Source organism: Halichoeres trimaculatus, unplaced genomic scaffold (genome assembly GCF_033239565.1).
Source record: "Halichoeres trimaculatus isolate MK-OKI-2021-1 unplaced genomic scaffold, fHalTri1.1 fHalTri1_scaffold_3, whole genome shotgun sequence".
NCBI lineage: Eukaryota > Metazoa > Chordata > Actinopteri > Labriformes > Labridae > Halichoeres > Halichoeres trimaculatus.
The window spans coordinates 25081805-25106952 of NW_027437181.1; the positions used below are offsets into that span (position 1 = coordinate 25081805).

The 25148-nt window shown below is 40.9% G+C and overlaps 1 protein-coding gene across 4 annotated transcripts in view; it reads right to left on the reverse strand.

Moving 5' to 3' along the window:
* mdga1 (MAM domain containing glycosylphosphatidylinositol anchor 1) overlaps positions 1–25148 on the reverse strand; it is a 245642-nt gene that overhangs the window by 26305 nt on the left and 194189 nt on the right. For all 4 annotated transcript variants that reach the window (XM_074666081.1, XM_074666079.1, XM_074666082.1 and 1 more), the window contains 5 exons: positions 19414–19594; positions 19286–19309; positions 15514–15666; positions 15164–15325; positions 8159–8289 (listed from right to left, as the gene is read on the reverse strand). In XM_074666081.1, coding sequence (XP_074522182.1) covers positions 8159–8289; positions 15164–15325; positions 15514–15666; positions 19286–19309; positions 19414–19594 — 651 coding nt within the window. The remainder of the gene's footprint in view (positions 1–8158; positions 8290–15163; positions 15326–15513; positions 15667–19285; positions 19310–19413; positions 19595–25148) is intronic.

A 25148-nucleotide genomic window follows, 5' to 3' on the forward strand; every position in this document is an offset into this window, starting at 1 on the left:
TGTGAGACTGATGGAGAAAGGAGGGAAGAAAAGCCGCAACAGAAGGTGGCAGCAAGAGAGGAGGAGCAAGGGGGGGTGCTGAGGGAGAAAGACATGAGAGACAGACAGGTATGGAGCAGGGGGAGAGAAATAGTCTTCTCCCTTCTTATCTCATTTCATCAGGCCCTTGGGGAGCTCAATACATAACAGAAAATAGAGAGAAAGGTGGTGAAGGGAGAGAAAGGGAGAAAGTAACAAAGTATGTTTATCAGCTCGCCTCCTCTGGCGAGTGCTGAGATCAAGGTCGCATACCTTCTACATTATTTAACAACTCTTTTTGTTACTAGAAGAGGCGTGTGAGCGTGTGTATGTACTAAACAGGTTGGGGGATGAAATAACTGTTCAAGTTATTGATACAGTTACAAAAAAAAGTTCTCAAATGGAAGGACAGCAGAAGAAATGCTATTAAAGCTGAATTTAGTAGATTTTGACTGAGTTGTGAAAGTTTGAAGGTGAAAACAAAATATTGACTTCAAACATCTCTGAGAACTTGCTGAGGTCATAAAAAGTTCAATAATGAAGGCTTTATCCAGCCAAGTACACAAGCAAGTTCATTCTAACACCTTGGAGTAGCTTAAAAACATATTTCATTCATATTATAAATTACACCTGTGCTTTTCCTGCCATGACTTTAACAAAATATCTGCTGTGACAAAAGCCTCTGGACCTTGGTGGAACATGATTGAGCACCAAAACATTATATAATACAGTGGACAATGTTCCAGGACACACTCAGGCAAGGACACACACCGTACACACTCACACAGAAACATGTGATGGATTAGACAGAAAGCATGCAGGAAAAATAGAGAGAAGTAAGGGCAGATGGAAGAAACACACACTCATACAACGATATGATGGAGTGGAAATTCAGCACTATAGATTAAGTATGTACACGCGCAAATAGGAAGGACCTCACAAGGAAAAGGGAGACAAAGGAAAAATAGTCATACACAAGGCTACCTCCAGTTGCCAGGGAGATGACCCTTCTTTTGCACGTTTCCTTCCTCATTCATCCATCCTGCCTCACACACCTCTTCCCGAGTTGCAAATGGAGGATGAATATTTAAAACACATTAAGTGCTCTATTGTTGATACATATGCACATTCACATGTCTCATTCTATCAGGTTTACCTAGCCTTTCTCTGTATCATTAAATCACACACTCCTAAGCACACTGACACACAAACAGCATTCTCCTTGCCGTCATCTTTTTCGCTGTATAATTTCCTCCCATTACCATCTGGTTACGGTGTCTTGTCCAATTAAGCTGTCTGCTTTTGCACTGGAGAGACACTATGTCAAAAGGACAAGGCTCTCCAGCTGGTGAGTTTTCTCCTTGCAGAGTGTGTAAGTGCACCGTACAGCCCTTTACACATATGAAATCCTGACATTTTCTTGATATTTTCAGGACAGTTATATCTTCAGGACCTGCCTTTGCACCTCACTGCGGGAGATTATCTGTGTCAAACGTGCTCTCACAACTCGATATGCTCTGTTTGATTTGGGTGAAGAGGAGCGGCTACATCCCATTTGCAGGAGACAGACCAGAAGTCTACTTCAGTAGTGATTGTTGTTGGGGCTGGGACTGGCAGGAAAAAGTCCACCCAAAGAGGGAGTTTGCTAGCCCACCCAGCCAATGTTAGGAAACTTTAAAGGTCCCATATTCTGCTCCTTTTCTGCAGTTTAATATGGATCATTGATGTCTTCATGAAATTGTAGTAACATCTTTTGGTCCAAAAAGCCAATAAATCAAGCACAGCAGCATTGTTTCCAGGCTCTCATAGCCCCTCTGTTCAGAATGCTCTGATTTAGTGGGCGTGGTCTTCATATGTAAATGAGCCACCGCTGATACCGCCCCGCTCTTCAGCGTCACTGAGAGCGATGCCATGAGCTCCGAGTGCACAATGTTTAGAAAACAGCGAAGCTCATTTACTGTAACATTACAGGCTAAAACAACAGGCTAACCGCAGCTAAAGTTAGCATCCTGAAGCTAACACAGAGACAGGGGACACTGAGGAAAAGCTCTTACATCTGCTCCACAGCACACAGCATTTATAATACCCACATTTCCAGGGTCCGAGGTTTGTTGGCGGATGGTTGGCAATGTGCCTGGATTCAGGACCAGTCTGTTCACTAGCCCTCTGTTGTACTGTCCAAAGTTGGAAAAGCAGTCGGCCGTGAAGTGACTAGCACACACATGCACAGTTTTACTGAGTGCAGTTGGCACATTTCCTTGATAAATAAACTCTAGCCACTTAGTCTTGTCTTCTTCCGAGATGGGAAGCTTGTGCATGGAACTATGTGGCTGTTTACAGCCAAAAGCAAAGCAGTGATGGCTCTTCAACTTCGGCATTTCTCTCCAGCAGCGGGGAGGGGAGTGGGCGGGGAGGGGGTTCGGGAGTATCTGCACCAGTGGACCAATCAGGTCAGACTTGCTCCTGATTGGTCAAAAAAGGGAATCGCTGACATCAGCAAATCCCCCAAATCCAAACAGCTCGTATTAGGTCAGGATTTTACATTCACAAGCACTACTAAGTACAGGTTTTGTCATTAAATATCACATTTTGCGGGCTGGGAGGAAAGCCAAAGACCCACAAATTTCCCCAAAAGACTTAAAGTGATTTTTGCATGATATGGGACCTTCAATGTGTAGTAAATGCAGCTTATATTTTTCCTGTTAGCATGGGATCTCTTAAATCTCCATCCATCTCCATTAAGATTAAAACAGCCAAGAAGGGATAGTGAGTAAAAAGTTAGACAAGAAAAAAAGAAAGAAAAAAAATCTGCTCAGAAGATCACACACATTAAGTAACATACTGTTTATGTGAGTTAATGAGTGTGCAGTGGTTAAAAACTTAAGTCTATGAGACTCGTTAGCATACAAATTTGATAAAGTCAGCACTCTTCACCATCACAGAGGAGCCCTAAAAGACACTGTAAGCCCCCTGTTTCAGCCTTAATTTTGCCTGTAATGGTGAAAGAAACACGTTGCCGCAGAGGCATAGTTAATGAAGAGCAAATGCAGCCCCCAGCTAAGGCCTTCAGCCCACATTCATCATGGATTCAATTTCCCCTATGCACGAACAGAGAGTATCTGGAATCATTACAACACAACTAGCAGGCATCCCTTGCTCATAAATAAGCCTGTTAATTGACCTGTCATAGCTAATTGCTGCAGGGGGTTGGAGACCGGGGTGTGTGTGCGTTTAAAGAAAGAGTTTGTCCGTATGTGTGCATGTGTCTGAATCTATCAAAGTGTTTATGTATGTAAATGTGTTTGTGTGTGATTAAACTGCAAATCTGTGAAGCAGCTAGTGGACAGTGGGGGGGGGGTCAGAAACACAAAAAAATGTTTAAGACTCTTTCCTGTGAGTTGATTTTGCAGCCATTAGTCATAAGCCTTGAGACAGGGGGATGTGAAGCAGACAGGGCAAGAATCGACCCAAACTGGTGCATATGTCCCAGCTCAGGGCCAGAGAGAAAGATAAGCAAAGAAAAGGAAAATACAAACAGACAGGGATCGAGAACATACACAGGAGGATAGTTGCACGCAAAACAAAACCATCATCATTTTATCCCCTCTACGTTTTTTTTTCTTTGCCTCTCTGATGGGTTGGAAACTCACAGAGTTGCACACGTATTCACACAGAGATGCATTGAGTGAGAAAATGAGTGAGAGGGAAAGCATCATGTCCAGTCAGAAAAAAGGAGGCCTGAGTCATCTAGTTTACTCGGCCGGATCCCAACAGGGGAAGAGCTAACTGCAAGTGCAGCTGCCGAAGAGCCAAAGGGACCTCGATGATGTGTCAACAGACAGAGCTCAAACACAGACACGTCCTCTGTTTTGGCTCCCTGACCATTTTTCCTCCACTATCGACTGAATGTGACACAATAAACCTAAACTTTAAACTCCTGGTGAACTCGGACAAGAAACAATAATGAAAAGGTCAAACTGGATTTTAGACTCTGACCCTCCAACTTTATTGAGCTTGATCAGTTTTTGACATTTTATCAGGTCCTCATAAAATACTCAGTGTGAAAGTTGAGATGTTTGTGAGAAAATGTGTTTATAAAAGAGAGCGATATGTGGTGTAGACCAAGACTCGGCGAAGAAATAAGCCTCAAGCCGTGTCATGCTATCCAGTCTAATACTTTTTTCAATAGTGCACACCATCTCATATTGCTCAGAGTATTCAAGACTTATCAAAAGTCAAACAAGAGGTCTGACTCATTCCATCCCTTTACTTCAAACTCTGATTACAATTCTCCGTCCTTTTATTATAACCTAATGTGAACTTAGTCTGCTTTCTATCACTGAGGAGTAAAGGCTGGGTTATGGTTTCTGTACTAACGTGTCCCACAGAGATGAGATGCGTGGAATCAGTTTGGAAGAATGTGTGTGACTTTTTAACTTTTTGACTCTCCATGCAGCGCCTATTCCCAAACTGCAGGGGGCGGTGTACCACAAAAGCACATCTACCACAGTAATACACTAGAGCAGAAGTAGTTATTTACACCATTGACAACTTTTTTTGGTGTGGCCACGATTTCCCGCCAGGAGTTGTTCTCCACACAGTTATTACAGTGGTTCCTGTGTGATGAATCATATCAATGCCAGTATTTTTGACACTAGGAGTGGACTGCTTGTCTTTCCGTGTGGAAGTCAGAAATTTTCTGCCTGAAAAGGACCGTGAGAGAGGCTGCTAAAAAGACATCATTAGGCTACATGTAGGCCTACTGTGTGGACTTTGCAGACGCATCAATCATAAACTAAGGATGCAATCACACTGGCAAACCATGCAGTTTTTAAGCACACTTCAGCCCTAAAGCACGTTTAGAATGTGTGACCGCAACTGGGCCGTGCTTCAGCACAATTCACCTCTCTGCTTTGGCATGCTTCATAGAGGTGGGCTTCGGCGCAGTTTACTCCATGCTCGAGCACAAGCACATTGCGTGTGATCCATGACGTATGATCACCGCGAGCACATCTCTCGACAATCATTTTAAACAGTAGCGGGGTGTGAGAATGCTGTGTCGGGCCAAGACAACTTACTACAAGTCAAAAAGTCTCTAAAGTTGTAGCAGTGCTCTTTGTGTCTCATTGTGCTGAGTATGATGAGATCGCACTTCATGTAAATAGATGCTTCATGATTACATAGGCGGGCCATGCGCTTGTGTGACACCCGTCTGGTTCATATAGGGGTAGTGTGACCGCTGGTCGCACTCTTAGCGCTGTGGGGGGCAATCGCGCTTGAGCACGGCACGGTTTGGATGGGCAGTGTGACCACGCCCTTAGCTTAACTGCCTTTTCTTTAAATTTTTTTTGCACTTTTGTTTTCCTTCCAAAGTATAACCCTTTTTAAAATGAAGTGCTGTATTGGCACTAGGTTTTGATTTATAGGTGTAAATTCAGACCAAAAAATAGGACAAGAGAAGAAAAAAATATATACTAGCCCTGAAGAAAAAAGACCTTTCAGTATGGATGCACTACTATTTACAGCCTATGCCAGGCGTATCCAAAGTCAGGCCCAAGTTCCATTTTCATGGCCCCAGCTTTCATCCGAAAAGAAATGAAATATGGCACTGAAATCAACCAATTTCTAAATTATATAAACAGTTACAAGATTTTTTTCCAAGTGCATATCAAAGTATATCTTCTCAAGTTTTACAAAACGCCATTTAGACTGTGCATAGGCCACTTGTCAAGCCAAAGCGATGTACATGAAGTGTTTAATTTCTTAAGACTCGAGCTTTTGTCTGGTGTGCAGTTTTTAATTCACCTTGCTATTTGAGATACTTAAGACCTAATAAGTATAATAGCTAAACTTGGTCTTTGTACGGGGAGTTTGATTATTTGTGTTATGAGGTCTCTATTTGTTGTTTGTAGTGTTGTTGAACTTCAACATGTTGTTTTTTTCACTAAAATTGGTATAATGTTGTGATTTCACCAAAAGATTATGTGGGTAGTGTCTCTAAATGTGGCTAATAGGCCAAAGTTTTAAAAAAGGAAGTATCATGGGTCTGAGAAGCAGAAATTTTAGGTCTCAAGAGGTTAAAATAATTTATTTATCACTAAGTGAAAATTTGCTTCATTAACATGCAGACTTCTAAAAACACAATTAAGGACACAGGGCTGGATTAAATCATAAAATAGTGCAGAAAACGTAAAAAATGGTGGATAAAGAATGTTAAGATTGGGGGGTAAGACATTGTGCTTAACATGCTGCTCTGGGGTCACAATATCTTTGAAAAAGTCATAAAAAAGTTTTTTTTTTTTTTTTTTTTAAAGAACCCCCCCCCCCCCCCCCCCCCCCCCCCCCCCCATAAAAAAATAAAATAAAATAAAATAAAAATAAAAAAATAAATAAATAAAAATAAAAAAATAAATAAATAAAAAATAGAAAATAAAAAAATACGAATAAATTTACCCCACATTGCTTACCCTGACTGGGAAAATATCTCTTGAGAAGAAACTTGCTGGTGTTCAAAAAGCACATAACACTGCAGAATACTATAGACGTATTAGGTTGCAAGAGAGGATAATGGGATATGTGAGGTTTTATTTCATAAGTCTGTAATGATGGCACAAGTAAGCATGACATCACATAGAGACTGATTTTCTCAAGAAACCACTTTTTTAATGTTATTCTCTCTCTTCTTTTAAAGTAACTAATAAAATTCTCAACCTTAAATGGTGCACTCTCTTGACAGATCTGATTTTTTTTCTATTTATAGTCAGTATTCGATGCTACTATTACTCCAGTATATGAGCTCCATTACTACTCTTCATATCATCTCAGTGTCTTGTTGTTTCTCTAAAGACGATGAGTTGCTGCGTATACATCCTATTCAGATCATTCAAATTGGTGTGAAAACTCATTCTCTACCCTGCAATCAGCACATTTCTCATGAAGTGAATAATCCTCCAGTTACTGTGCGCATATGTTTTCTGCTGACATTCAGCAGAGAATGAGCTGAATGTTCACTCACAGGCACTCATTTATCAAAACTCCTCTCACTATATAAATGTCAAAAAAGCTGCCCCAACATTTATTTTACTGAATAAAAATGCAACGAAGTCTCTCATATCAAAGCTTCCTTTAAGTTGATTTATGCTCATTATTTTCCTGAATGCCTTTGTGACTAATCCTTTTTCGACAAATAAGATGATTAAGAATAACATACTGCGTTGATTCCACTTGGCAAACTCGCTCATTACTTTCTGTGACTGACTGCAGCGGTTAAGGTGCTGAGTGAGGCACACACAGGGCAGATGTTTGTCATCTTGTATAGTTGTTTTTTCTTTTAAACTGTAGATATGTTATCTCTTTGCATTGAAAAGTATATACTTTTGATATGTTGTTGCTCTGATATTGTTCAAGAGTTTTTAAAAACTCCAATGGTTCAAAAGTACAGCCAAAGTTGATGACTTTCTCTGGGTCTTTGAGGCTTTAAACATCAGAGCAGAGAATTTCCTACAGCAAAATCAAATTTTAAGCAGAGTTTCAAGCCAGATTTTTTGCTGAATTCCCTTGTTTCCCAAACAGCCACCGGAGTACAAAATCCCCCCAGTTCTATCTGAGCTGCAGAGGAGTCTGTCCTCATGGGGAAAGACACAGTCAAGAGGAAAGGCTGCAGTAAAAAGAAATTCTCAAAGAGGAGGGAGAGATGACAAGAAATCTGAAATATAGAGGACATAAAAGAATATAAATCACTTTTTTCTTCAACTTCTTTTTAGAGCAAGCTAAAGCAGACCTGACAATGGTGTCAGCATTTGGTGTCAATGTGCTGGAGGCTGGTTTTAGTTCAAAAGATTGAAATATTTTAACATCTAGCTTAATAATACAGAGCACACAACATTTACCCATCATACCCGTGGCTAAAGTTCTGCCTCTGCCTGCAACACATGCTAGCTGCTCAGTGTGGCTACAGGGTGGACGGCAGCATCATAGTTGAAAAAATTCAGGCATACATCCTCTGGCCCATTGGATGCATTTTTTTCATGGACATCATAGACATTACAACAGACACATTCCTGAAATGTTTCCCTGCTGGTTTGGAGCAGGTTTTTTGTTGTTGTCATTGCCGGGGGAAGAATAATCTCCAAGCAAATACCTGGAAGGGTCCACTGGGGCTGATATCAAAGAATGCTTTCCTCCAGTCCGGGCCCTGATGACCAGACTTGGTCCATATCACCGTGTCCACAGAGGCAATGCTCCTCACTCTCAGGAGCACATTGAGAGTACCTGTAAAAAGTATAAATACATGCATCCCCGCAGGCACACACACACACACACACACACACACCAAGCAACACATGCAGACAGAACAGATCATTAGAAGCTGTCAGTGAACTGTCAATGAGCAGGAACTGAAGACTGAGTTATGTAAAGCTGTTAACAGACCTCAAGCTGATTGAAACCCAGGGAGGGAAACATTGTAGACATATCAGCCCACAGATAATGACTTATTTCCACCAACATAGACATGTGTTTAAATCCTGACAGAGTGAAACGAGGCCATGGTGAATAACTGAATAAGTAAAGAGTTTGAGGAGTAAGTAAACGAAAAGGGTGTGAGCTGAGCTGCTATGAAACAGATTATCATCAGTTTTTCATTGTCCATTAATCTCAACGTTATTAAATGGCTGACCAAGCAGTCATAGATATTAAAAGTGATATATTATTGTTTACAGGCATGAGAGAAATAAAAAGAAACAAGCACTGTCCATAAAGGTATTTCATGTGTATCACAGATCACAGATCGCTGTATATTTATCAAAGAAGCAAACTGTCACGTCTTTTAGCAGAATCACGCAGACAAAAGTCTTTTGATCAACAGAATAGAGAGCTACACCTGCGTTTGACCACCACACACCATACATTTCTTTCTTTCTCTCTTACTAAATATATATGTTGGAAATTGGAAGAAATGCAATTCACACACTCAAACAAGTCTCTAAGGTCAGACACTGGATCCAGATGACATTTAGGTGGAAATGAAATGTGTGAAGCCCAATGCATGAGTGGTGGTATGTGTAGAATTTAACATTGACAGTGCGGGCAGTGGAGAGTTTTATTACTGACATAAATGGAGCAAAAGGACAGGAAAGGAAGGGGGAGGAGGAGAAAGAGGCAGTCAGGGATAATAACAATAAAGAGAAGATAGCAAAAGAGGGAACAGTTGAAAAAATAAAGCTTATGCTGTGTGATATCTGGTTTGCATCCTTAAACGTTTATCATTAATTAAAAAACTTCCCCCCCCAGAAAAGTGTGTGCTTTGATACTGTTATAATAATCAGGAGTTAAATCAGTCTGAAACTGCCTCAGGCTCAGCCCTTCAAAGTATGGGTTGTGGCCTTACAGATGACAGAGTGTTTTATTTCTCGTTTATTTATTTAGTCATTTTCAGTTTGAATGGGCCATTTTTGCAAGCTTGATCCAAGAAGCTGGACAGAGTGGAGATATGGCAGCTTATCTTTGTCACAGTTTGGTGCAAAATTGGAGCAAACTGCGCAGAGCTGCGAAGCTTTGTGGGTGTATTTTACGCTCAAATACAAGTAGAGAAATCTGCTTTGTGAATTAGACCTTGAGCGGGGCAAATAATGTGCTGTTCTTGGGGATAATTGCAGCAGCAATCCGTTCTTAGTGTATTTCCCCCTTAATTTTTCTGAGTCCTGGAAAATGGATGAGGGAAACCAACATCATCTGGATCTCGAGGTAGTTATCCAAACATGTTCTATCTCTCTCTATCTAATCCCTGAGATGCATAGGTATAATTCATCTCCTTAACGATCTCCAGCCAGCTCCTAATTAGAACATTAACCAACCACCAGCGTCTTATAAAACACGCAGGCAGGGGGCACAATATCTGTGTTATATGCTGTATATAATAACATGTGTCAGGAACAAGTTTGCAAATTTATGCTTGTGTTTGTGTGCATATGTTTCTCACTCTGTTGTGTGTTTTTACATCTTTGAATTAATGTTCCACAAACCTTGAAATAAGCAGCCGGCTGGCAGTAATTAAAGTCTCTCTCTGTCAAACGAGAGGTGTGATAAGGGGGAGTGAACCTTTTAAAGGGACACAAGGTGCTGAAATAACAAGTTGAGGATGTTTGTACTCAGCACACAGGAAGAAGCAGCAGGAGGCGGACTGTCAAACTAGTCATCACTCTAATAAGACATAACATTTGCTTTTAGCTTTTCAGCATCTGCAGTGTCTCAAAGACAAGTTTTATCAGCTTTGAATGTACATGCACAATGCTACAGGAGGGATGCTCAATGTTTCAATTTTTAAAGATGAGCTTAAGTTTATCCAAGATATATCCTAAACATTCATTTACAGTCAACTTTGTTTTTTAATGCAACCAAACTCTAGAAGAGAAATATTCCTCCTCCTATATTATATTTTTCCCTTCTAATAAAGTAACAGATATCTACAAACCACCAAAAATGTGATAAAAAAGAGTCACTACTTTGGGAAAGCATTAAGCTGGTCTATCTTTTTTTTATCTTTACCCAGTCTGAATCAGGTTAACAACCGGTTAAAATGCGGCAAATAAAGAGGTGAAATAACTGCATTTCCAGGGGACTATCTATCTATCTATCTATCTATCTATCTATCTATCTATCTATCTATCTATCTATCTATCTATCTATCTATCTATCTATCTATCTATCTATCTATCTATCTATCTATGAGGCTAGTTCTGTTGAAAGCTACAGCCCTAAAGAAATTGTTTGGGACAAAGAAAAAAACACGCATTTCCTTTGCCATGCTATGTAATGAGCAGTAGCTCTTCAGTTTGAATCATCCAGGTACAAACTGATAGTGCCCTTGGTAGGAATGATATTACAGCTGGAATAGCTACATAAGGGTCAAATGCAACTTCACATAGCATTACATTTGAGAGTTCATGGGCAGCGCAGCAGTTTTATAAAACGCAGAAAAAAACACTGTTTTTTTTGGTTCAGCCCACTTTCACTTGCCTGGCCCACTCTCTTTCTACCTCCATATATCAGAGCCTCACTGTCTCCTTCACCAACAACCTCCCTCTCACCCGTCTCTGTGCACCTTCACTATTACTACCCACACACACGCACATACACGCGCACTCACACACACGATTGCGAACAGATTCGTACACACATGCACACACATTCACACACACATCTGAAGGGAGAGGAAAGTGGACTCTGATTAGCAGTGTATTGATTGGACAGAGGTAAAGCAGAGTGTGTTCTTTAGAGTGTCAGAGAGGCAGAGGAGATGGCACAGCTCTATCAGAGGGACTGCTCTGCAGAGTCATGAGGGAGGTACGACGGCAGAGACAGACAGACACTTACAGGCTAAGAACTTTAACAGGCTATTCTCTCATCCTTTTAATAATTGGAATTTGGCTCAAACTGGATCCCTTCTGCACGTCTCCATTCTTTGTTTTTGTCTTTACTTATGCCTTGTTTAGCCTCAAAACATGCTAACTGCTTTACAAACAAGACATTAAATCATTGTCAATGGCTTATTCTACATACGACACGCCAACATCAAGCCAAAGCATGTTATCCAGAGTTCTGAGTACATAACCAATTCAGAAGCATGAGAAAAGAGGCAAATCTGGGTTTAACTTAATCCTTTTTAAATTAAACCTTGCAAGACAACAAGCTTATCATAATGTCTTTCTGAAAATGAAAATCCAAACCTGAACTCTCACAAAAAAAAAAAGAAATTAAACATGGATCATTACATCACTTGGTATTCTGAAAGCTGTGCTAACACAGAAAACTCCTCTCAAAAGCAACCCCTCCACGTTGAAACAACAAACTTCCTCAAAGTCTCCCCTAGTAAAACTGTAATCCAAAAAAATCCTGCAAGAAGTACAATATTTACACGACTGCGAAATGTAGTTTGTTTTTCATGGCTCTGAAATAAAAATGATCCAGTGATTCCAAGTAAGCTTGCCAGTGGCACTCTGCAAACCTGAGCCAGTCTGAAATACTACCCAATGCCAAATAAAACTTAATTAAATGTTGTTTATTGCTGCTGCCAGCAAGCCTAAAGAGAAAGGCATTAAGGTGAACAACAAAACACTCCACACAGGGAGGACTTTATTTGTAGCACTGGCAAACTCCAAACTAGCCAAAGAGCAACACTCTGTCACTTTTATTTCCTTGTGCTACTTTTACCTCTTTCATATCCACATGATCTTTTGATTACGACATATGTGGGTTGCAAAAGAGTACATTTTTAACTGCATTTGGAAAACCGCTTTTGTGTTTAAGTATCCTGAGGCTTTAAACATATACAGCCCTTTTTAACACTTCACAGTACTTAAGCACTATAGCATTGAGTGCATTAAACCAGCTTCAGTCCTCCAGAACAAAGCAGCACCTCTTCCATCCTCTCCCTACCTCTGCACATTAACACATTGATGGCCTCTCCTGCAGCTCTCTTTTTTTTACCTCCCTAACCATGCCCTCTCAAACTACTACTCACACTCCCTTTCTTGTCGCACTTCATTTTCCTTAGTCTGCCTCTTTCTTTCTATTTTCTTTGCTCTCTCCATTCATTAACCCTCTTATTCTTATTCTTCTGCTTCCTAAGACTAGCCAATCCCTCCTTCTTCTCATCTCCTCTCACTGACCCCCTCTGTCTTATCCCCGTCTTGTCTCTTTCCGTCATTAAGAGTCGCGCTGTGTCTCCACGGCTCGAGTGTGAGATCTGCCAAGGTAAGGCAATTACAGTGACAACAAATTGGAAGTGACTCGAAGAACAACAGAGTAAATTGAGGGAGGGCTTGTAGCAGAGAAGGCGTAACCGGTAACACAATGTACTGATATTAAGAGAGCGCTGTGTGAATAATGCAACAGTGTTTGACTCATTGCTTTGCCTGCACATGTAGAAAAAAACGGCAGTATCTATTTCAGTTTACTCGTAAAGTGCTTTGCATGAGAATGTGCATAAATATGTCTTTGAAAAGGAGAAAGTGTTGAGCTATAGAGTTAGTAACACATCAAACTGGTTCAACACAACCCAGTGGTTTCTGGAGAAGATGCATCATGGAGGCCCAAAGTTGAGGTTACTTTAATGGCAATGTGGATTCCAGCACACTGTACAGCTAATCTAGAAACAGAAAAATGAACACAGTGCACTCTCTGACATAACCAGCTGTGCTCCCAGTTATGACTAAATAATCATAATTATGAGCCTTAGGATAATCAAAACAACTTAAAGATGCCGTGAGGAGGATCTGTTTTGATTGGACAGCCTCGCCAACTTCTGGCCCTAAGTCTCACGCACACTGTCACAAATTACTTTTAGCGAGGCGTGTTTTTGTTTTAGAATTAAATGGCAATAAGATAAAAACAATTGTTTAAGACAACTTTTGATTGGATACAATGCACAGAGCTAAGGTATTTTTTTTTTTTATTACGTAGCGCTGCTGTTTGAAAATGTGACAACAAGCAAACGCTGTAGCAGCTGGCTATATTTCGCACTATCGGCAGCCCAACGGTGCTCCAACGTATCCGTAGGCTAACATGACAACAAGTAAACACAGTTGGTTTGTATGTAGTTTAGTAGCCGTTAATATTTAGCACAGCTGACAGCCTCGCACTCTAAGACATGTCAGTAATGTGTAATGTTATTGAATCCTGGTTAAGTCCTGCCAGTCATCTACCAAGCAGAGCTAACGTAACCTCACTCTTCATTTTATTGATAGACTCTCAAGTTTGAACAGACCACTACAGAATAACTGCTATGTATGGGTTGGAATGAGCATTACCACAAACAGATTAGCCCCCTGTTTTATAGAGTGAGTATATGTGCTCCTAATTAGCCGTTAGCTCAGGCTGTATCACTCTCTTGTTTAGCTTTCTTCTGCTCTTCTGACCTTTTTCTCTCTGACAGTTAGGCTCCAGTGTCCACCATCACTACAAAATTAATCACAGAAATTGTTTTCTTCTCTTTACTAAACTTCATCAGCCAGCGTAGTGTTGTCATAGAGACATAGGTGCCGTGAATCAATCCAGTCCTGCAGCCCAATTGGGAAACTAAGAAGTGGCATTTTAAAATAACCTGTAAACTGTAATATAGTGAATGAAGTTATTTAGTTGTGTTGCTGCAGGGAGAAACAAGACCACCAAAGTCCGCAGTATGAAATGTTAGGAATTCAAATGTTGTGCCAGATTGTGACATACTTGACAGACCCAGTGCAATATTTAACCTGCAAGTGGAAGAGGAAGTTTGGAAACAAATAAATAGATTTGAATTTATCTGCTATGTTACAACTACAACGACTTATCACAATGATGCAGGTGTGCTAATAATGCTATGAATGCACACTACACGCTTTGCATTCAGAGGAGAGGGGACAGGTCAGTACGTAACAAAAGCAGCACTGAAGCTTGTATGCTGGGGTTATCAGAAGATGAATCAACATTCCATGAGTGTGTGTGTGTGTGTGTGTGTGTGTGTGTGTGTGTGTGTGTGTGTGTGTGTGTGTGTGTGTGTGTGTGTGTGTGTGGTAGAGTTCATGAGTGTGCCTCCATGTTTTCGTTGGTGTTACTATACTTTTTTGTTTGTTTTGCTGGAATCCATGCCAAAGTACAGCGTATGCCTGAGTGTATGTGTGTATGTGAAAGTGTGTGTTCAGGTGCGCAGGCTACAAGATGTATGCATTCTAGCAATGTGACAGAGCATATTATGATGAACAGCTCCCCCCAAATGACTGATTGCTTCTTACCACCACCATAAATCACACACCCACTGCCCTCCTTCAGCCACCTCCAAACACACACGCTCACAAACACACCGAGGTACAAACACACTGAGGAACTTTTGTAGCACAATGACCCATGCTTGCTCCCACTCTCTTACACAAAACACACACACACACACACACACACACACACACACACACACACACACACACACACACACCTTTGATGTTGTATCTGACAAGCTCTACAAGCCAGAGTCAGGTACAGAGTGCAGAGTGTGACAGAGGCCCAGTGATATGAGAACGTGGTAGCAACAAGTATCAGTGTGTGTCACTGTGTATCTATGGTTGCTTACCAATGATGATATGTGTGTATGATTGTTCTCTGCCACATTACTCACCGATATGTTTTCCCTTCATGTGGTAGTAGAAGGAGACACAGTATGGGACTCTGCCGGAGCCTTTGGGTCCCCTGATTGAGGTCACATTGAAAAGTGGAGAGAGCAGGCGAGCCTTGTCCCCCTCCATACGAGGCCGTGATGCTTCAATATACATGTAGTACCCTGAAACCCACAACACAAAACTTAATCTACTTTAAAGAAGTCAAGGCTAAAGCTACTATCTATGATATTTTTGTTTTCAAAGTTTGAAAGTATTTTATAAATTGTAGAATACTGGTAGCACTTATTGAACTTCTTCACACAGGGCTGAACCTGTGTATGAATAAGTCATTATTCCACAGTTTACTCACCTTCCTTTGTTCCACTGCGGTCAGTCTCAGGCCCTGTGTTGGCAGATCGCTTTGGATTCTGTGTCAGGTGATTCTGTCTGGTCCAGTCGAAGACATCACTCCGGTCTTGAGTGAAACCACAGATCCTTTCATCCTCAAAACCACACACATGATCTAGGATGTAGAGAAAACAAAAAACAAAGGAAGATAAGAAATACTTGACCAGACAGGTCAAAATGATTCACAAATATTTTCCCAGTTTGACTCAGAAATAATGTCAGTAGTACAGCTGTATAATGCCTGAGATGATCGTGCTTTATTGCACTGCAGATGGATTTGTTGACACTTGAGAGAAGAAAAGCCATCAGAGGTTAAAGGCATTTCAAAAAGCCAGAAATAGCTTTGACTGCTTAAACACAAAAAAGGCACAAAGATGGACTGATGTTTCAGCGTAAGAATGCAGGCGTTGACAGACGGCTTTCAGCTCGATGCATGGTCCAAGGCTTCAGCTTATCATTAGATATCGATCTGAGGAGAACATTTCAAGATGTATTGTATACACTTTTTACACAGCTTTTATAAACTCGATAACTACTGACACATTCAGCTGAAAGTCGCCAGTTTATAGGGTCACTCTTTAAACAGCAACACCGTGAGCTGACAGACAGATTCAAACTATCAGGCTTAAAAAAAAAAATGTTGGGGAGTTATAAAACTAAGTGAGTTACAGTTGTGTGTGATGTGATTGTGGACGGAGGGGGAAATAGAAACACGGCGTGTGCTCCACTAATCAGAACTATTCAGCTTACAGGCCTCACCTTTCAAAGCTCCTGGACATTATGGAAGTACAACCCCCCAGGCAGGGACATTTTTAGGGATGTATTTACAACCCAAGAACTTTATTCTGACCTTAGTTTTGATGGCTGAAAGCGTATTGTTTTTAGGAGTAAAAAAAAAAACCTTCTGTCACTGTTGAGCCAGCAAAAAGTGAGCTGGCTCAAAGTTCATTTGACATCATCAATTTTGAACTTAGTTCATGATAAAAAAAAAACCCAACCTCACGTTCATTTTTTTAGAGCCATCTTAACTTTAATCCAGGGGTCACCAACATGGTGCCCGTGGCCACCTGGGTGCCTGCGAGGCATGTTCCAGAAAACAGCACTGGTCACAATGGAGCTCCTTCCTACCATCATTGTTCTGTAAATCATTAATAATAATTGTAAAATAATTAACAATGACCTGTGAGCAGTCTCTTCACACAGTCGTACCACTTCTACTCTGATTAATGGTATTAAAAAGTGATCTGTGCAATTTTGTTGAGAACATTTTTATCAGACAAGTAGCCCCGTGCCACTCACGTCCTGTGAGGTAGCCCTCGGTCACCCCTGCTTTAATCCATATCCCTCAAGCCAATTCCCAGATAAATGAATCCCTGCATGTTATTATAGCACCACAGACAGATATTCGGTTTAGGTATTTGTTAGCCCCTGTGTTTATGATCTGTTCACAAAACTTCAGCAAATGTTGAAGCCACGGCTGGTCTCACATGGACTGCTGCTGCTAACCGTAGTGTGTGAACTGTCAGCAGGACTAGCTATACTGAATGCACGGGGAGTGCCATTGTAGATCTGGCTTTTGTTGCTGTTTATCACAGTACTCGGCATCTCTCGGCACCTCCCGTCACCTCTCTGCAACTCCCTTCATCTCTGGGCACCTCCCGGATTGTGAGAGGCCGTTCACTGCCCCAGGAGTGAACCACCCTCATGTTCCTGTTCATGAGTTATAAACTGAGCAGTTCAGTTCAGCCCAAATATTAGCCTGTTCACTGTGTTCAATTTAACTCTTTCACACACAGCAGTGCCTTCTGTCTTCCTTTTGAGTATCTCAGATAGCATCATTTCCACTGAGAGACTTGATTTACCCATACACTATGAGTCATTTTTTTCGGTTGCTAGGCGCTACCCAAGTAGCTGCCTGTTGCAGCAGCTCTCTCGTCTTTGTCCGTTTCTTGTAATTTCTTCGTCTCTTTTTCGTAATCTTTGTATTTGGAGTGGATCATTACTTTGTATGGTTCATTGATGGTCACGGACACCAAACTTTTTGTGGCTTCAGCAATATTTTTACTACTTTTCTCCTGTGTTTGTCTGGAGATCCTACATGTAACCATGGCTGCATTGTTTACATGCGAAATTAGCTGTTAGCAGCCTGTAGCATGTCAATGCTAACTAGTGTAGGGCTTGATGATTTCCCTCGAGCTGAGGAGGAGGCGGTGAGGACGACGTGCTGGTTCTCGGATGTGAGCTGGGAGGTGACGACGTGGACCTGTCCTTCCATCCATCGTTGTTGGGAACGTGGGACCTAGCCCCGGGGGATGGATGAGCTAGCCGTGCTAACCCAGCGGCATCGTGCTGTTCACGGGCGTGGCTGACGGAGCTGACATCGGACGCCGCTACACATCGGAGGAGCTTCGCCTGCTGTGAGCAGACAGGATCCAGGAGACAGAGACTGAACAGACTGCTGGGGAGTCTCAGTCCTGGACCCTGTGGAGGTGGAGACTGGCTGGGCTGGAGAATGGTGGACGAGTGGTGGACGGGATGTCGTCATCTAATTTCTTATGGACATTTTTGCACTTTCTATATTCTTTCTTACTTTTGTTTTCTTAAATGCTGCGGTGACTCCTGAATTTCCCCTCGGGGATAAATAAAGTATTTTCTATTCTATTCTATTCTATTCTATTTTTGATAGTCTTTTATAATCCTTTTTGTCAGATTTAGGCTTTTTGATATTGCCGCAGACATCAGGGCCAAAAATCAAAAGGGGGTAAAAAATGCCATGACATGGAAATTGTTGTTTTCTTGTTACCAATTTTTTCTCATCAAAAAAGACAGAAAGTATTCTCTCTGTGGTGTTGTCCCCTTTATTAGTCCATCTGAAGGACCCTCTCATTATCAGACACGCGCCAAGTAAATGAAAACTGAGGCAAGAAGAGCTATTGAAGCCATCAAAGCTGACGGATTCAGTGAAGGCTTCCCGGACACTCACACAGTCCACTGCAGATGCATATGGCTTGCGCTCCCCAAGAGGATAGCTTGTGTGTGTGTGTGGCTTCTTTGTTTCAGGAAGCTAATCTATTACTATTCACACCCTGCTCCACTACACGCGCTCCTTTCAATTTGCACTGTTGTTCTCGCAGTCTGTTCCAATCTGCTGTTGTTTTAATTGCCTCACCCTGCCGGAGCCAACTGCCACTCCTGCCAGAAAAATGCTGCAGATCTCTTAATGAAGAAAATAGACAAGATGTGCAATTGACTGAGGAAGAGAGAGGGATGGCAGGAGAGAGGATGAGAGGCAGAAGGGGAACAGAAGTTAGAGAAAGAGGGAGGAGAGACAGAGAGAAAACAGAGGCATGCATTTACAGGGATGAAACTGTTGTAATACAGTTTCAGAGTTTAGAATATTTCACCCTTACACAAATTTACAATGCATTAACCTCTGTGGTGGTATTTTAAATGTCATGGACCTGCTTTCAGCCATCAGTTGCTTTCTCACGTCCTGGCTCTCCTCCCTAACAACAGATTTAATAAATTCCCAGTGAGGGTAATGGCAAACTTTGCCTTGACAAACTTGTGCTGACACTGCTTAGAGCGCAAGCTAAATTAGCTTGCACCAAAATTCAACAAGCCGTCCTAACTTCAGCAGCCTGTCATCAATCAGGTCACAACAACAACAAGGTCGGGACTGAAATATAGGGGAGTGGAAGAGCAGGAGTTGGAAATCAAGTAAGAGGTCTTACCTGAGGGTCTGGGGTATGTGTAGGCTGGAAAAAAAGAAATAAAGATTGTAACTTATGTGTTTAGAGTGCAAAGATGGATATCAAAGAACATGACCTCAAAAACTGATGAATGAATAAGTAAGACTTACGCTCTGAGTACTGAATAATTCGGCTGATGTAATCCCCAGTGCTGTAGGTGGTGATAGGGGCCAGTCGTACCTCGTAGGACAGAGGGATCTTCAGATCTGTGATGGTGTAGGACAGCAGCACACCCTTCTCTGGCTCCTTTTCCTTCAGGTCTATGTGTGTGGACAGCAGGATCATCTTGTTCTGGATTTGTACAGATGAAAACACACAAAGTAGACATGTTATATTCATACTCAAACAGGCTTACGAAAAGACATCAAGAGGAGTTGTGGAAAACTCACTTTTGATGACAAGACAAAGCTTCAGCTTATGTCTGATCAGGAGGGTTTTTACTGCAATATTATCAACTCTAGAGTTAAATATGGGAAGCATACCCACAATGACCAATGGGAGGAGACACCAGAAAGTGTCATTAACAAAACTGTACCCAGAGCTAAGTGGGAAAAACTAGGCCCCGTTCACACAAAGTTTCATCTGAAAATGCTAAAACGTAGTGAAAAAAATCTGCGTTTACACAGAAATGATGGTGGTCTGAGAACGCTGTAGTAAGCATGCCAGGCCTGTAGGTGGTGCTATAACGCTCTTATCCAGAAGCCGCTTTTGGGAGATTTCCACCAAAGTTGAGTTGAGCTGGTCATCTGGTGTATTGGGGAATACTAAGTTCAAGAGTGGAGCAACAGATGCACATTTTGTTGAAAGACAGTCAGCAGATACAGCAGATTGAACAGCACAAGCACAAATGGTAGTTCGCGATGATTGTAGCAACGGTACTGTTGTCCTGTTGTATGCATGAAGCCCGAAGTGGAGCGTGACATCATTGTTTCCACTAAAAGCACGGGCTCACTGTTTACACGGCATACATATCAGCTGTGTTTCAGAAGAATCCCACTCTGGAGGTCGTTTTCAAAGCTTGCGTTTTAGGTCGGCTGAAACGTTGTTTCTGTATTAACATGAAGCTGAAGCGCAACAAAACTTTTGCGTTTCAGCCTAAAACCGTTGTCGCATACACAGCCCCTAAAGGCAGTGTTTGGTATCATTAGATGAATTCTTTTCCCATTTTTTCTTGTTACTTCGGCAGAACATCACACCAGGTTGGGTGGCTTATGACATTATTTGGCTTGCATGTTTGTTTATCTTATGAGTTTGATTGTGCAAGCTTCAGTGGAATCTTGCGTCGATGGAATTGTTGATAGAACTGTCAAGCACATGGTGCCTGTTAATCCATCTAAAGTTAGACATTTTAATTACTTAATAAATGTGCTTCCTTCTTCAGTCAGCTTTCCTTCGCAGTTGGCCGTTGTTTCACTGACAACCCACAGAACGGGTGTCTGTCTATCCTCATGGTTCCTTCCCACACAACAGAAAGTTGCATCGTAAATATCGAACATGGTTAATATTTACAATTTGAAACCAGCTTGGTTGCAGCGCTCTTTGAAAAATTTCCAGGGAAGTGAAACCATTCTACACTTGCATCTGACGTTACCAGAACTATCAAATTATCTGGACCTTGCTAAGATTGGGCCTAAAAGGGGCTTGATCATTGTTTCCACAATCCGGTGCTTCCATGATAGTTATAGTTAAGTCCCTTAATATAACAGAAAAATATGTCCTCCTTTAAAATCTCTGCTAAATATGATACAGAATTGAATAAAATGCTTTGTATCAGACACTATTTTAGATCAATTAAATGGGCCGAACATCACAGGAAGGGAAATGGTTAAAGTGTTAATCCAGTCAAATTGTTGTCTTGGACCAGGGGTGTTTTTTCCTAAGCACCACTTTTAATAGAGCTACTGCCGTGTTATTCCACCCACGGAGAGAAGGATCCATTAGCTGTGTATCTGCCTCTGATCCCAGCTACTTAAAGACCTGACAGTGAGCTCAATCTAATGCATTAGGTCAGCCACTCCACCATAACACCTCAGTACACCCACAGCATGCCATTATCACAAAATGCATGCAGCAAAAGGTGTGTGTCTGAGTGTGTGTGCGGATGCTTTTGTGTATAAGGTAAATGTCTACAGTACAAAGCACTTTCACAGTAATCTATCAGAGTATATCAAGTTTGTGCACCCCAGATATAGAATGATTTTAGAGCATTTATTGCATTCATGCACACTCGATGATATTGAATTAATTTGTTGTGCTGGCAACACGTTTCATTTAACACAGCAAAGGTGACAAAAGTTTAAAAAATGTATTTTTTTCCAATTGAAAGCAGCTTGAGGAAATTATCATAACAATTGGTGGAAGCATTCACATTAGATATGAGAAAAAAGGTGCCAGAGTGTGAGTAGCCATGGAGATTCAGATGTATCATACAACATCTATAATTGCTGCAGGTTTCCCTGCTTTGACATTTCTTCGGTGAAATCTGTGTTTCTCTCTGTCCTCTGACACTCAGGTTGAGGTGTGTTGGTCCTGTTGGATGTCGACTCATCATCAAAAGTTCAAACTTAGCCGCACTGAACAGATCTTTGTAGTGACAGGACCACTGTGACTCCTGTTCATGCTGTGAGAATTTCCAGGTACTGTCATGAGCCCCACATTGCAGCCCAAGCATCAACACAGCATGTTCCTTCCCTGCAACATGCAAGGGATCAAATCCGACCTTCGCGTCGGGCTCTAGATGCTACAACCAGATTTAAAGCCTTCCTTCTCAGAGACAGTGTGCTGCTCTCTTTTTCAGTTGCTCTGACTTTTCACTTTCTCTTGCCAGTCGTGGAGCACGCCTGTACAACAGCAGGTGTCTTACATGTAGACAATAATACCCTTTTTCCCACCACCTCTGCCAAACAAATAATGTATTCTCTCCAATTCATATCAATTATTGCTAATAATCTCCCATCTGCTTGTTCTCTTTTTATTTAAAAAATCCAGCCTTAATGGTGCATTTGTGATCACAAACTTAAAAAGCATTAAGGGCCTGTCTATTACACCAAACACTTCTGTTTGATCGTGCTGTAGCTGCTGTGATCTGCAGATTTTTATGCTCTGCAACATCAACTGAAGTATTTTACAGCAATCTGAAAGAATTCATAAAAAAAGAGGGATTTAGAGGCAGGATGCTGTTAACAGGACAATGCAGCTTGTAGCAAAAAGGGTAGGACAGCGACCTTTTGGTTAATAGGCTGTCACATGAGGTAAAGGTCAGAGGATTCAATTTCCCAAACAGCCATAGGTGTTGTTCAAGTTTTCATTAGGAAGGTCCTGCTACTGCAATCTTTTGCCAAAGTGGAGGCAAACATAGAAAAAAAAAATGCTAAAGATGCCACACCAGAAGAAAAAGTCTTTTGTTCAGCCGATCTTTTAATAATATATGTCAATCAAAAAATAAATACAAAAATAATGTGGCAGAATTCCAATTAGGAATTGTCCATCTGCAATCATTATAAGCTGTGTTTCACAGTTGAAGTTGGCCCGAGGTGTATTCTGTTTCAAGTTCTTTCTCCACAAGAAGTTTTGTTAAGTGGTTTCCATCCTGAAGCTTGGCCCCTCCAAAGAGGCACCAGGTAAATGTCAGGGGGTCTTGAGATGGTTCACTGGCGATCAAAGACAAAGATAAAAACATCTTTTGAACAGACTTACTTCAATCTTTGTTCTCTCTTCAAATATCAGCGAAAGGCACATCTGAAAATGTTGGAGTTTCTGTTTGTTTGATCAAACTGAGACGACCAAAGCTGCACAATTGGGGCTTAAATTTTAATCAAGATTATTTTGATAAGTATGAAGATAATAATTAATGATTTATCAAGGCCTGTTTTGCTGTTTAACTCTTGTTGAACGTTAACACTAGCTCCATTCTCTGCTTTGCTTACACACACCTTATTGTCCTGCTCCCAGTCTGATTTCCTGCAGATACTATTTTGCATTCTCAGGCTATTTTCAGAACATATTTTTCCCTTTCCTTTAAAATGAAAAAAAAAAAAAGAAATCTGTCCACACCAGAAATATTTTTGAGATTTCTCTGTCCCCCACAACTGTTATACCGTAGACACTGTAAACAACTTTCTTAAAGCTGGACATGGAGTGGTGAGTTAAAAACTTTGGAACGATGCACAACCTCCACCCTGCACAGGGGCTGCAGTATGACGATAAAGACCATGCTTCATTGTAACCTCGTGACTGAGTGAACACTATCAAGCAGACTTAGCACAAGCTGAAGTACAAACATCAGAATTTGTCAAATGAATAGATAATAAACAAGGCTTTTATGAAATCTCTTCTTTGATGGCATTTAATAACCTCTGGTTTCATTGACCTTCTACTCCATTAACATGAGTTCTTCAGACCAAAACACTGAAGAGGGAGAGATGTTTTGAATATACACAAAATTGTGGACAGTTCATCTTTTTTTTCCGTTGGATAATTTAATGAGATATGCAAGGCCAGCACCTGGGGTCATAATGAAACTGTGAGTGAAACTTTTTTAAAGCGTAAGTTGTTTTATAAAGAAGGCTCTATACGTTTTGGGCAGGAAAACTCACACACATTAATATGAGTGAAAGAACATACCTTAAGGAAATTACATATATTAGGGCTGGGGCGATATGCTATTCTCGCACTTCAATTCTATTGCAACGTTTGGGGTGCCAATTCTATTTAAATTGCGATTTTTTGATATTAAAGATTTTTGGGCTATTTAGTTTGCTTTTTTAACACCAGTCCATGGAAAAAAGTTAAACCATGATGATAATGTCTACAGACTATAGCAGGGGACATAATTTTTCCATAAAATGCACATCCCATGAGTCAGAGAGAAATATTTCCCCCTCTGCTGGAGAAAAGTGGTAACTTTTTTTCCAATCCAGTTTATAAACAAGACTGCAATTAACAATTTGAATTTGAAAAAAAAAGAAAAAAAACAAGAAAAAAAAATACTGATTTTGTTATTGCCAAACAAAAAATCCCAATATATCAATTTTCCATTTTTCTCCCACTCCTAATAAATATCCCTAAGTAATTGTAAAGAAAAAATGTCAAACACATTTTTTGAATTGTGATTTCCTAACCACAAACACACTGAGGGTTTTTTTTTCTTATTTTGCGCACAAAACACAAATTTAAAACACTAGTGCCAATGATGTTTCTGTAAGTGTAGAAAGAACAAAACTATGCACCTAATGTGAAAAAAAAAATAAAAATAAAAAATACATGTGAAATTCTGGACCAGAAGCATTCATAGTTGCTACAGGCTACTCCACATATACATACATCATGACAGTGTATAACATTTTTACACAGCTAAATGTATAGTGCCCTTTTAAGACCTACTTAGGTTCACATTCATCCCTACAAACATTTACACACAGCTCATCCAGCTTGTGCATAATTATGTGAAATATAGCAGTAAAGCAAAGCTACGCTCATGTAATATGCATGGAGTGAGTGTAAGCAGGGATGAGCGCATAATGCTGAGGAATCACAGCTTCAGAAGGAAGGAGAAGATGCTTTCTTCATGAGTAGACACACAAACACATGCTCGCACACTTTCTCTGGTTCCTTTAGCAGGACGTGGGAGTTTCACAAAATAACAAACCAGACTAAAAGCATGCACACATACACACAGAGGGGCTGAAACAAACACACACACGCAGAATCACACATCTGCACTGTGTGGACCTGGAAATAGAGGCTGGATCAATAAGGTGCTGAAGTGTGACTCAGAAGAATTTAGCTGCTCCCACTGCTGCTAAAAGTCTCCCTGACTCTGCCTCTTGCTTCCTTCAGTAGGTCA